This window comes from Pleurodeles waltl, chromosome 11 (genome assembly GCF_031143425.1).
Source record: "Pleurodeles waltl isolate 20211129_DDA chromosome 11, aPleWal1.hap1.20221129, whole genome shotgun sequence".
Taxonomy (NCBI): Eukaryota; Metazoa; Chordata; class Amphibia; order Caudata; family Salamandridae; genus Pleurodeles; species Pleurodeles waltl.
Window position 1 is genome coordinate 177,609,117 of NC_090450.1, and position 13,775 is coordinate 177,622,891.

At 42.9% G+C, this 13,775-nt stretch overlaps 1 protein-coding gene across 7 annotated transcripts in view; it reads left to right on the plus strand.

Annotated features, from left to right (window-relative positions):
- The window catches only part of LOC138265564 (von Willebrand factor A domain-containing protein 5A-like), a 613,576-nt gene that overhangs the window by 491,526 nt on the left and 108,275 nt on the right, over positions 1–13,775 (plus strand). For all 7 annotated transcript variants that reach the window (XR_011199384.1, XM_069213382.1, XM_069213384.1 and 4 more), the window contains one exon: positions 1,785–1,865. Coding sequence is in view for 6 of the 7 variants with exons in the window: in XM_069213382.1 (XP_069069483.1) it covers positions 1,785–1,865 (81 nt within the window). In the remaining variant the exon portion in view is untranslated. The remainder of the gene's footprint in view (positions 1–1,784; positions 1,866–13,775) is intronic.

Here is a 13,775-nt window from a genome sequence, read left to right on the forward strand (position 1 = left end):
GGTTAAAGATGTCATCTAGTCTGGAGTAAGATATGTTGGATGCTGAGTATTATGTGTTTGTTTTCTCTTGTGTGTGCCATGTGTGAATACATTAGCAAGCTCACTGATTGTGCCTAATCTGCTAGGATCGTGTTTCTATGAGCTTCAGGTCATTGCGGACCATGTGTGTCTAGTAATTTGTCCATTATTGCATTAATGTCACCCAATATGACTATCAAACTGTGGGAGAGTCCTGCTAGCAACATGGAATGGTTGTTGAGGACTCTTCTTGTCAGTGAAGGTGGGGCATAGACACGCAAAAATGGCCACCATCTGCCCTCTATTTGGCCTGTAAGGGATATCTAACATTCTATAGGGTGTGTTTATTGAAACACACCCTAAGGAAGGACCCCCAGGGGAAAGGACCACCTAAACAGTAGTGTAGCTTCTCTTCACCCTTTATGAAAGCACAACTGGAATACCCTATCATATCCATATCTATTTAGAACGAGGCGCTTAGGGGTAGATTTATGAAAAGTGGCACGGCACATAATGCGGCACCACTTTCTTGTGCCCCTTAGCGCCCCCTAACACCACCATGGTAGCTCTGTATTTAAAATACGACACACCATGGCGGTAGTTAGGGTGACTAGCGTCATCATTTTTTATGCTAGTCCGGCGCTTTGCAGGATTATCGTAAAAAATGATGACGCTAATCCTGCAATGCATTCAGAGGGCATTGTATTGTATTCAATGGGGGCCTCTGTTTAATGCCTGCACTATCTATGAGATTCCTTTGCACCATTTTTACAGCCCCCCTAGCGCCAGAACGGCCCCTTGCATATATTATGTCTGGATCAGTTATAATATTGCACAAAAGGGTTACAAAGTGTTGCAATGCAAACATTGCGCCACTTTGTTAATATGGATATAAAACAGCAAGATTCAAATTATTTTGTAGGCTTGCCCGCTATGTCCCAATTTATAGTCTCTCATCAATGGGCTAATAGTCATATATCCATAGATATAGTGCAGGCTGCATCTAGAATCGTCAACATTTGGACCCTATTATGAAGTGTGTGATTTCATTCCATCTAACATTGTCTTCATCAGAATTGGGTGTGGAACAACCTGTATGCAAAAGTATATAATGTCAGGCCTCATGTGTTAACAAGTAATACACGATCGTGGAGAACCGTGAACCTTAGGTGGGACTCACCTGGAGTCTGAGAGAGGCTCATTAGACCTTCTTTTGGAAACAAAAACATATCCCTCAAATGTACTAGGTGATTGATTCCACTGGGTACCAAAATGATGGCTGGATGTGCTTGTCTTGTATAAGGGCACCATGCGAGGACGACTCCTAATAAAATAATAAAGCTAATTTGCCAAGAGTGTCACAATCAAACTTTTGTATAATGAAAAAAGGGCAACTCACTACAGAACTCGACCAATTATAGTGCCAGATGATTTAGATTTGTTGCATCTCAAATTGAATTAACTGAATAAAATGAGGAAGAATTAATGACTAACAAGCAAATCTGTCCAATATAGTGACGAGGTGATGGAGGTCTTACTGTAACATACCTCCTTTTTACTAGAACTGGTCCTGCTCAGTGAGATGTCTAGAGTGGTGCGATAATGAGGCAATGAGAGGAAAGAACAGTTCTATACCATGTTTTTGGATGAATGCACACAGAGTAAGGAGTGCAGTGGAAAGTGGTAATGATGATTTCAACTATATAGACTAGAATCCCCTTCCTATCAAGTAAATCTTTTCTGTTTTATTTTCATATTTGTTCAAGCTCCTAAGAAGAGTAAAGGAGGCTTCTTTGGATGTTTTGGAGGCTTCACAAAGTCCAAGGGGTTAAAGCAAAATAAATCAGGTAAGGCCCACATTTATGCACACTGTGCTCCAAGAGGGGAGCTTCATCTTATGGAGTCATTTATTAAGTGATTTACTCCATGATTTTCTTAAGCACCAGTATGGTGGTGTAACTTACATGAAGATCTACAATGTTCATTTTATCTATAAATAGCAGTGTAATAAAAATGTCAACTCAAGTAAAATAAATTGTTTTTAACAATTTCTTTGAAAAGAATCAGTCTGGACTGAAGAAAGGTGAGTGGTAGTCAAGCCTATATGTTTTCAGCTATATCTAAAAAAGTATTGCTACTGTGCCTGCTTTGTAGGATTGGTTTCTGAGAGCCAGCTCGATTTATGTGCGACAGTGTTACCCTCCAGAGACGATATGTTTGTTAACCGTAAAGAGATGGATACCGAAATTTATATTTTAAATTAGCAACATTGAATGTTAATTCTGATTACACAGGTCGACAGTATAAATTTCCCTGAAAGACCAATTAGTTCAAGGCACCTGGATGACTATATCGTAATAGTTTCAACCTGCACTGAGGCAATGTTTTTGTAGTGACCATAGAGAATTGTGAAACACTAGCTAGTCTAAGATTTGCAAAAGAACCCCTCTCATGAGGGAGTGAAGGGTCTCCTTATAAAGACAGAATTTTAAATAGATGCATTATTTCTCTAACTAAATGAGATGTAACTGATATCTTATTATATGTTGAGATCACGCCCAACAGGTTACAGATGGTCATCCTGGCGGGGATGACTTATACTTTCATTCTGCTATGGCCAAAAAATGAGTAGCACTGAATGGGACATTTAGATGCATTTTGATGTAGGCATACACTTGGTTATTTTATTTCATAATCTGTTAGTTATTTTCTATGCGCTACCAATGTGTCCATTCCATTCCAGTGGACTTGATACTCATTAGTTACGTGTTCATTCCTTATTAATGTGATTGTATTTGTTGGAATGAGGTATTAGGACCACTCATCCACTGCCTGCTGACCAGACCAAGAACCGAACAGCACTTCCGGTCAGCGAGGGCCTGTGTATATAGGCGGGGGGTCAGGAAGTGGGGATTGACAGGATTCACCCAAGAAGGAAGAATAAAGGTCTATACACACTCACCTTGTCTCCGCGTTGTTCTTCTGGCGGGGCCCGACTATACTAGAACTGGCGGCAGAGGTGGGGAATCGGACACTGTAGCCAATCACGTACACCTCTGCCTGCCGTCCTGGCAGCCTCCTGATCGCAGGTGGAAGCCTCAATGCTGGCGGCCAGCTCGGCGTACATGCCAACTGCCGCCCGCCCATTGCTGCCTGAGCCACCACGACGCGATGACCTTCAAGCAGCCTACATGCTGATGTGCCATTTTGCTGCCCCTCCTGCAAGACTGCAACATTGCGCTAAGTGCCGCTATGCCCCAGCATTTGTGGCATTCAGGGACGCCACGGCTTCATTGGGGGTCCAACTCTAGTACTCGTCTCCATTTCATCCAGAGGGAAATAGTGTTGTGGAGCGATTAAACCGTGATTTAAAGCAATCTTTGACAGCCAGAGTCTTAGGTACGGGTCGTAGTTGGCTTAATTACCTGTATGGAGTCCAGAGAGCATTTAACAATCTGCCTAGAAGGTCCCTGGGGGGTGGAAATTCATATGAGTGCCTATTTGGAACACAAATGCATGTTCCAGATCTTGATGGTCCTGGCGTGGAGGTGGCTGAAACACCTTTTGACATAAATTAACGTCTCACTGTCTTACAGGAATTACAGCAGTTCCGTGACGACAGCTCTTCTGCCAGTGCTGCCTCCATAGGAATTAATGATGTACCTGTAATGCCTACAGACTGGATTCCTAAAGTTGGGGATCTAGTACGTGAAAAGGTTGCTGTGAAAAAGGAATTTGGTCCTTCTTATCAGGCACCAGTCCCAGTCTTGGGAATACACTGTACCAGAACTGTCATTCTACCACCGTTGGCAGGTGCCAAAGAAAACTGCTTTGTCTCCATCGACAATGTCAAACAACACAATGTGGGTGATCCTATACAGCCGACCAAAATGAACAGCCAGAGGTTCCTGAATCCTTCCCACTACTGGTCAAGAAGTTCCTCTACAAGTTGTAAGCAGCAACACTGACACCTCTCCGAGCTTGGGGAGGGTGGAAAATGATCTTGCATTGGTTCCACTAACAACAAAATTACAGTAACAACTGATCGATTTGACACAACTTCGACACAGACAGATGGTGCTATTTATTCGGTGCCACCGTGGGAAACACCAACTCCACCAACTAACACAGCTCCAGTTTTTGCACAAACTGCTTCTGGATATTTCGCCGACGTCAACACTTACATTTTGGACTCATTCACCTCTTCGACAACTGAACTGTAAAAAACATGTATGCTGATAAATTGGCTTAAAGTAACGTATTTCGTTCTTCCATGGAACTATCTGTGGCTTTCCTTGACAGTACTAGCTTTCCTGCTTTGGATTGGGTTTGCCATAGCTTTCTTTTTGTTAATACATGGTCATTTTCTTCCTGAAAAATCAACAGTTGAACTGGTGGATGGGGTCCTAAAACCACATTTTTCTTCTCACAAGGTCAGCCGAGACTTGTCTTTTGTGAACATTTCGTCTATACCCATTCCTGATGGGATTGTTTGGGATAAAGTAACATTCGATATATACGGCCCTACGGAGGTCATTCAAAACCACGTGTTTAAACTTTCAATGAATTATATAATAATACCTGGAGTTGTTTCTGATGACTGGGATGTTCAAACAGTTGATTCTATGATGACCTAATTGCAGTATTATACTGTACTTGAAAACAAAAATGTTTATCAATCTAAAGAGAATTATGGTGATATGTTTTGCTCTAATTATTATGGGCACCATTCCAGCCACAGAGCAAGCACCCCAAAGACTGTTTTTAATTATACACAATGGGAACATTGCCTGACTCCACCACAAGGGAGTTCCAAAACTTATTCTGAAAAGTTTACATATTTTGCTGGGCACGATGTTAAAAATGCTGAGTCGTATTATTATAGATGGCATCTACAGAAAACATACGCATACTATTGACAAAAACAAAATCTATATATTCGGATTCCTTTGTTTCCCAGTTGACTATAGAAGGCTATGAACATTGGCTGAAGCCGATTGACTTAAAAAGTGTGTGGGGAACTAGACATTGGCAAATACGGGGGAAGGAAGCTTTATTTAGAGCATGCCTGATACCTGTTCAAATGATATTTTCAAATGAAACTGTACAACAAACAAGTTGTTTAGACTTAGCAAAGATTAAGGAATTAAACACGCCCAGTATACCTGCCCCTGCAAAATTTTATAAATGGCAAAAATATAAAAATGCAACTGAAGATCAGCTTGATGAATGGGCCCAGAATGGCACATTTAATGTTTCACTGACACGTCATGGTGGGTGATTATTGTGGCCAATAGATACCAATGGGTGTCACAAACATTTTATCAGCTCCTCAGGGGGTTTTAGAACTAGTAGACCGGACCCTTGCTATATATCATCTGAACATGCGGGTATCGTTACAACATACAGTGTAGGGAAACTATGCCAGAAAACGCTTCGTATATGAAATATATAATGAAATCTGGAAGCTTTCACAACAAGAAGCTGCTGCCTGGTTAAGGCAAATAAACCAGGAAAATGTAAAAAAGGCATTAGCTGTTGTAGATAATGGGATTAATACCCTGTCGGACCAGATATACACCTTAAATAACATTGTCTATTCTGCTATAGACATTATACAAACAGATATGTCTTCCTTACATCATGGACAGAGTCAGCTGAGATCCATTAGGCAGTTGGGTTGGACACTTCAAACACTGAAGGCGGGTCGCGTTCCCTGGCAACATTTCAGTGCAAGGGAGATATTTTCTTCCTTTAATTCAATGCGACAACAACAACTAATGGATAAGAAAGAAGCAACTTATGTCATGCTAAACATTGAAAAGTTAGAAAAGTTGCCTTTTACTGTGGCTGAAATACCATCTGCTGAGTGGTTAATACACTGGGTAATTAATCTGCCTATTTTCACATTTCATTTCACCTCCTGTTTAAAACACATTCCTGTAGGGAGATATGAAAGGCTGGGAGATATTTACATCCTTGAGGTGTGGGAGCTACCCTTCGCATACAAATGTCTTAGTGGCATGAAAGAGGTCTTTCTTAGCGGTAGTGAATGCAAGACTTCTGTCAGCCATTCGATGGTTTGTAAACAGCTGTCCTTGCATGGGGCATGTAACGCGTCTGCAGCAAACTTGGTTTGTTATCTGAAGGGAGCTCCAGTCCCCTTGATTAGACCTACATTCCAGGTGCTTTCCAACGGCAGCTGTGTTCTCCTCAATGGTGAAGACTGTTGTGGGATGCGAACCGGAATAGTTTATGTTGTTTCGGCCTCTAAGATTGTTACATGCAGCGGGAACGTACTCTTTCCTCCCACTAACATAAAAGAGGTAGCAGACATTTGGCCTCATAATGCTGCTTCTAATGTGAAATTTGACTAGTTGAACAGACTCTTGGCTTTATTGTTTCAAAAACATGTGGCTCTCACATCTGCACGTGAGACCTACGCACTTCAGGTGGCAAGGTCAAAAGCAGAGATACAGTCCCTTTTAAGTACTAACTTTCCGAGACACTTTGGTGAACTCGTGGGACGGATATTTAATGCATCCAGTGCTACTGGACTCGCAAATGTCTTTAAGGCTGTTGCTTCTGGTTTTGTTCACACCTTCTCCTCCATATTTGGTTTAATACCATCAGCCATCCACTCAATATTCTCCAGTATTTTCGGGGGATTTCCAATAACTTTGGCTGTAATAGTTGGCGTTTTACTGTTGCTATTTTTTATGCGCAATGGCTGCCCTGCCGCAACAAGGAGGAATGAAAGTGCTCCCATCAGCGCAGCTGTGTCGTGAACGCATGATGCAGTATTTTGGAGCAACACTCCTGGAGCAATTGGAGTGTGACTGGTCCCTGTCATTCAGACCGGTTTTGCATTGTGTGCAGCCCGTATTTCAGTGCCTCTGGTGCTCTTTCGAACATACACTGGAAGTTTGTGTTTCTACGCAGAGCTTGCTTTCATTGGACGCTGATCTGTTTATGTTCTCGCTGAGGGCTCCTTACCAGACATGCGCGTTGAGTGTGCGTTTGCTACGGTAAGCTACTTAGGAGTTGCCCTTCCTGGAGGATGTGGCTCTTAACTCATCATTGGGCACACCACAGAATGCCGCCTTGGCTGAGGCTCATTCTATGGAACACGACTGCTCCTTGGTCCTTCTCAGCGATCCCTTTCCAACTTTAACACCTGCCGAAGTGGAAGATTTCCTGTCCTCCATTGTCCCGGAATCGATTGGAAATACAAAAAATTACTCTGACTCTTAAAATGTGGTCCTCTTTAAGCCACATGTTAATATTTTAAATTGACCTTTTATATGCTCATGTGTCCTTTTAACTTGTCATTTTTGAATTTTTTTATATATATATATCTTGGGTTTAGTTTTAGCAGCTTTTATATATCTATTTAGGCTTTGAACAACCTTCAACAGACAAGGGGAGGGTGTTGTGTAGCCATTTTAGTTATAGCTCCATGCATGTTATTCGAACATAATAGGCCTGCCTCTGTGCACTTTAACCTAGAAATATTTTATTTGTCTTTGCTTTATTATTGTTACAATAGCCACTTTTACGGTCTTGTTTTATTTATTACTATCTAACTGTTTTCGCCTAGGCCAGCACTACGTTCTCAAACAAGACATTCTTGCTCACTCTGTGCTTCTTCCAAGCTTGCAGTAAGATAGGTTGCCGGTGAACGTGGTATAAGTTTAGCCTCTGACATTCATAGAAAATACACATTCTTACGTAGGGACATTTTCTCAGAACATCAGCTGCTTTATTATAAAAACACTTCCCTGTCCCTTACACGTTAGACGGAGATTCCAGCCAGAGAACCACAACTGTATGCTGATTGCTGAATGCTTCGCAACAGCTGCTTTTGGAGACTTCAGGCCTTTGCTCAGGTATGGGGGATGATGTCTTCCAAGGGGAACCTCAAGGGCAGAATTAGAGCTTAACACGCTGTGCTCTATCATAGTCTAGGTAGGAATTAGTCTATTGATTGTAGTGACAATATGGTAGCGTTATTTCTATGCTTCACTCTCTTTGTCACAATTTTAATCTTGTCATGCTGTATCGTCCTGGTTATTGCAGCCCATGCTTTGCTATCTAAGATGCAGTACCTTCATTAAAAGCAATACTGAAACATATACTGCCTCTGTTTGTCATTGTGTATATGAGACTAATGTAACTGAGAGAAACGGATAAGACCTGAGTGACCACAGCTTCCCTGAGAAACCAGTTCTGTCATGCGCTCGGCTGCACAATCATCCCTGCCCTTGGGTAGAGATGAGGCACTGCTAGTTAGCCAGAGCAAAACGCTTCGTATATGAAGTATATAATGAAATCTGTAAGCTTTCACAACAAGAAGCTGCTGTCCGGTTAAGGCAAATAAACCAGGAAAATGTAAAAAAGGCATTAGCTTTTGTAGATAATGGGATTAATACCCTGTCGGACCGGATATACACCTTAAATAACATTGTCTATTCTGCTATAGACATTATACAAACAGATATGCCTTCCTTACATCATGGACAGAGTCAGCTGAGATCCATTAGGCAGTTGGGTTGGACACTTCAAACACTGAAGGCGGGTCGCGTTCCCTGGCAACATTTCAGTGCAAGGGAGATATTGTCTTCCTTTAATTTAATGCGACAACAACAACTAATGGATAAGAAAGAAGCAACGTATGTCATCCTAAAATTGAAAAGTTAGAAAAGTTGCCTTTTACTGTGGGCTGAAATACCATCTGCTGAGTGGTTAATACACTGGGCCATTAATCTGCCTATTTCCACATTTCAGTTCACCTCCTGTTTAAAACACATTCCTGTAGGGAGATATGAAAGGCTGGAGATATTTACATCCTTGAGGTGTGGGAGCTACCCTTCGCATACAAATGTCTTAGTGGCATGAAAGAGGCCTTTCTTAGCGGTAGTGAATGCAAGACTTCTGTCAGCCATTCGATGGTTTGTAAACAGCTGTCCTTGCATGGGGCGTGTAACGCGTCTGCAGCAAACTTGGCTTGTTATCTGAAGGGAGTTCCAGTCCCCTTGATGAGACCTACATTCCAGATGCTTTCCAACGGCAGCTGTGTTCTCCTCAATGGTGAAGACTGTTGTGGGATGCGAACCGGAATAGTTTATATTGTTTGGGACTCTAAGATTGTTACATGCTGCGGGAATGTACTCGTACTCTTTCCGCCAACTAACATAAAAGAGGTAGCAGACATTTGGCCTCACATTGCTGCTTCTAATGTGAATTTTGACAAGTTGAGCAGACTCATGGCTTTATTGTTTCAAAAACATGTGGCTCTCACATCTGCACGTGAGATCTACGCACTTCAGGTGGCAAGGTCAAAAGCAGAGATACAGTCCCTTTTAAGTACTAACTTTCCGAGACACTTTGGTGAACTCGTGGGACGGATATTTAATGCATCCAGTGCTACTGGAATCCCAAATGTCTTTAAGGCTGTTGCTTCTGGTTTTGTTCACACCTTCTCCTCCATATTCGGTTTAATACCATCAGCCATCCACTCAATATTCTCCAGTATTTTCAGGGGATTTTCAATAACTTTGGCTATAATAGTTGGCGTTTTTACTGTTGCTATTTTTTATGCGCAATGACTGCCCCTCCGCAACAAGGAGGAATGAAAGTGCTCCCATCAGCGCAGCTGTGTCGTGAACGCATGATGCAGTATTTTGGAGCAACACTCCTGGAGCAATTGGAGTGTGACTGGTCCCTGTCATTCAGACCAGTTTTGCATTGTGTGCAGCCCGTGTTTCGGTGCCTCTGGTGCTCTTTCGAACATGCACTGGAAGTTTTGTCTTTCTACGCAGAGCTTGCTTTCATTGGATGCTGATCTGTTGATGTTCTCGCTGAGGGCTCATTACCAGACATGCGCGTTGAGTGTGCGTTTGCTACGGTAAGCTACTTACGAGTTGCCCTTCCTGGAGGATGTGGCTCTTAACTCATCCTTGGGCACACCACGGAATGCCGCCTTGGCTGAGGCTCAGGCTATGGAACACAACTTCTCCTTGGTCCTTCTCAGCGATCCCTTTCCAACTTTAACACCTGCCGAAGTGGAAGATTTCCTGTCCTCCATTGTCCCGGAATCGATTGGAAATACTAGAAATTACTCTGACTTAAAATGTGGTCCTTTTTAAGCCACATGTTAATATTTTAAATTGACCTTTTATTTGCTCATGTGTCATTTTAACTTGTCATTATTGAAATTTTTTATATATATATCTTGGGTTAAGTTTTAGCAGCTGCTTTTATATATCTATTTAGGCATTGAACAACCTTCAACGGACAAGGGGAGGGTGTTGTGTAGCCATTTTAGTTATAGCTCCATGCACGTTATTTGAACATACTAGGCCCACTGAGCACTTTAACCTAGAGATATTTTATTTGGCATTGATTTATTATTGTTACAATAGCCACTTTTACGGTCTTGTTTTATTCATTTCTATCTAACTTTTTTCGCCTAGGCCAGCACTACGTTCCCAAACAAGACATTCTTGCTCACTCTGTGCTTCTTCCAAGCTTGCAGTAAGATAGGTTGCCGGTGAACGTGGTATAAGTTTAGTCTCTGACATTCATAGAAAACACACATTCTTACGTAGGGACATTTTCTCAGAACGTCAGCTGTTTTATTATAAAAACACTTCCCTGTCCCTTACACGTTAGACGGAGATTCCAGCCAGAGAACCACAACTGTATGCTGATTGCTGAATGCTTCGCAACAGCTGCTTTTGCAGACTTCAGGCCTTTGCTCAGGTATGGGGGTTGATGTCTTCCAAGGGGAACCTCAAGGGCAGAATTAGAGCTTAACACACTGTGCTCTATAATAGCCTAGGTAGGAATTAGTCTACCGATTGTAGTGACAATATGGTAGCGTTATTTCTATGCTTCACTCTCCTTGTCACAATTTTAATCTTGTCATGCTGTATCGTCCTGGTTATTGCAGCCCATGCTTTGCTATCTAAGATGCAGTACTTTCATTAAAAGCAATACTGAAACATATACTGCCTCTGTTTGTCATTGTGTATATGAGACTAATGTAACTGAGAGAAACGGATAAGACCTGAGTGACCACAGCTTCCCTGAGAAACCAGTTATGTCATGCGCTCGGCTGCCCAATCATCCCTGCCCTTGGGTAGAGATGAGGCACTGCTAGTTAGCCAGAGCAAAACCCGGATTAGGGCGAGAGGTGTCACCTGTAGTGGGTCAGACTCAGTTTCCCACACCGCAGGTGATTCTGCCGCTCTAAATCCAGTAGTCTCATTAGCATATTGGAGGCGGTATGATTAAAAAGGGGCTGCGGAAGTGGGGGATGTAATGTACCTGACTTCCTAGTCTACATGTTTTGGAGCCTTACCCCTGGGCTCCTCTTCAGGACTAAGGTGGACTCCCTGGTACCACTCCTTGTTTGACTACCTCTAAATAAAGCATAAATAATACTTAACACAATAACAATAAAACAAAAGAGGCATAGTTATCATAGCCCCCAAACAACATATATAGTGGCCCGTTACAAATGGGGGCTATGATAACTATGCCTCACTTGTATTTCCACAGGTATTAATGACGGACACCATAAACGATAGGTGTCATCTTATGACACCACATTAGTAAGGTGAATTGCACCATATCAAAGAGCATGTATTTTTTATACTTATGCCACGACAGTCACTTCGCAAGTGTCTGTATGAATGGAAACATCAAGGCGGACAGGAGTCGTCTTGCTTGACCACGCATGGCTGTGAGTCACCACACACAGCATGTGGAACCATGAAATCGCAACTCTTCTGTCGACTCTGATGCCCAGTACAGGTGGTACAAATGAACGCCTCTACCTCATGTCAGACATCCCAATGCCAGAACACACAGTCGAACACGTCCAACTAGTGGACAAACACCAAATAAAAAAGACGGCAACTGTGGAGATTCAGGTCAAAATCACATCACGTGATTTATACTTGACAGTGGAGCCACATGCAACATCATGTGCATGTCAGAATATGAGAAAATAAAACAAAAACCGTCGCTTTTGCACTCCACCATTGATGTGTTCACATGGAGAGGGGAGAGACAACTGGTAATTGTGGAGATGCTCACATACAACATTATGTCCAAACAAGAAGAGATGCATGTCCTACGGGGCGATGTCCCAGTGCCATGTCTGCTCAGCAATGTCACGGTGCAAGTGATGGGCCTCCTCGCCATGACATATCACATTGCAGACTGTCAAAACATCTTTAAAGACTACCCTGTGCATCTCAAAGAACTCAAGAAGCTAAAGGATGCGCAAGTCACCCTGCACTTCAACAAAAGTGTCAAACCAGTAGCTCAAACCCACCGCAGACTTCCTATACACCTCAAACTGCAGGTAGAAGAAGAACCGATAAACTAGCTCGCACATCATCCAGCCCGTGGAAGGACCAAACATCATGGGTGTCACCCATTGTAACTGTACCAAATAAAAACACACAAAAGACACAAATCTATGTTGACATGTACCTACTAAACACTGCCATAGAAAGAGACTGATACCCGGGCCCTCATCTAAGTAACATGATCAGCTGCTTCACTGACGCCTGTACCTTCTCCACGCTAGGCTTGTTCAAAGGCTACTATCAGCTGGAACTAGACCCACAGACTTGCTATATTACCACATTCTCCACCCACCTCGGACTGTTCCGTCACAAGCGCCCAAGATTCGGAGTGTCATTGGCAGCAGAAATATTTCAGGAGACAGTGAGAAGGATAATGGGACCTATAAAAACTCAATAAACTACAGCAACGCCATCTTAGTATTTGGTTGCGAAAACGAAGAACATGACTCAGTACTGCAGGAGGTGTGCAAGCTGACACTAGAGACAGAAAATGAATCCCCATTTTCAGGGGACAGATTTCACAAATTCATGGCATATCTTGGAGTGCACTGTCAGAAGATAACACCATTGGGGCCTCAAGCCAATGGCATAGTGGAACGGTTCATAGGCACCATAAGGAAAGCCATACAGCGAGCAAAGCTAACACAAATATCTGTAGGCCAAGCATTGTGCCAAGTACTTTGGGACTACTGAAACACCCGGCACTGCTCCACAGGGTGATGCCTGTCAGAACTAGTGCTGGGAAGAACAAGTAGGACTTGTCTGACTTAACTGGACACCAAGGCACCGATGGATCATGAAAACGCTGCAGCATGTGACGGAGAAGCCAAGATAAAAATGAAATGCTACACTGATGCTTGTCCTCATGCCACCGGGTCTAGCCTGCACCTTGGAGACTGGGCTCTTGTGCGCCAATTACAGGCACGGAAATCCATCAGCCCTTTCTCAAGCCGGCCTCTGAGAATAACACAGATCAATAGGTCAATGATCACGGCGGAGGCTGGGTCCCACTCTTTCACCAGAAAAAGCTCTCACTTCAAAGAGTTCAGGTCGTCAGATGATGAGGAAGGAGAACCATGGCCCAGGGTTGGTCTGAAGACCCCAAATGCAGACGCTGGAAGCTCAGTGGAAACAGCGTTGTCAACTGTGGACAGCCATCCCTAGGCTGAAGACACAAGTGAAGACATCGGCCACGAAAGGGGGAGATCCCACCTAATGAGAATGAGCCGGAGGCCCAAAAGACTGATTGAAGAGCTACAATGACTGCATCATTCTCTCTCTCTCTCTCTATCTCTTCTCTTCTCTCGCTCTCTCTCTTTCTCTCTATATTCACATATGTCAGGTCGCAAACAAAAGGTGGGGAACATGCATATT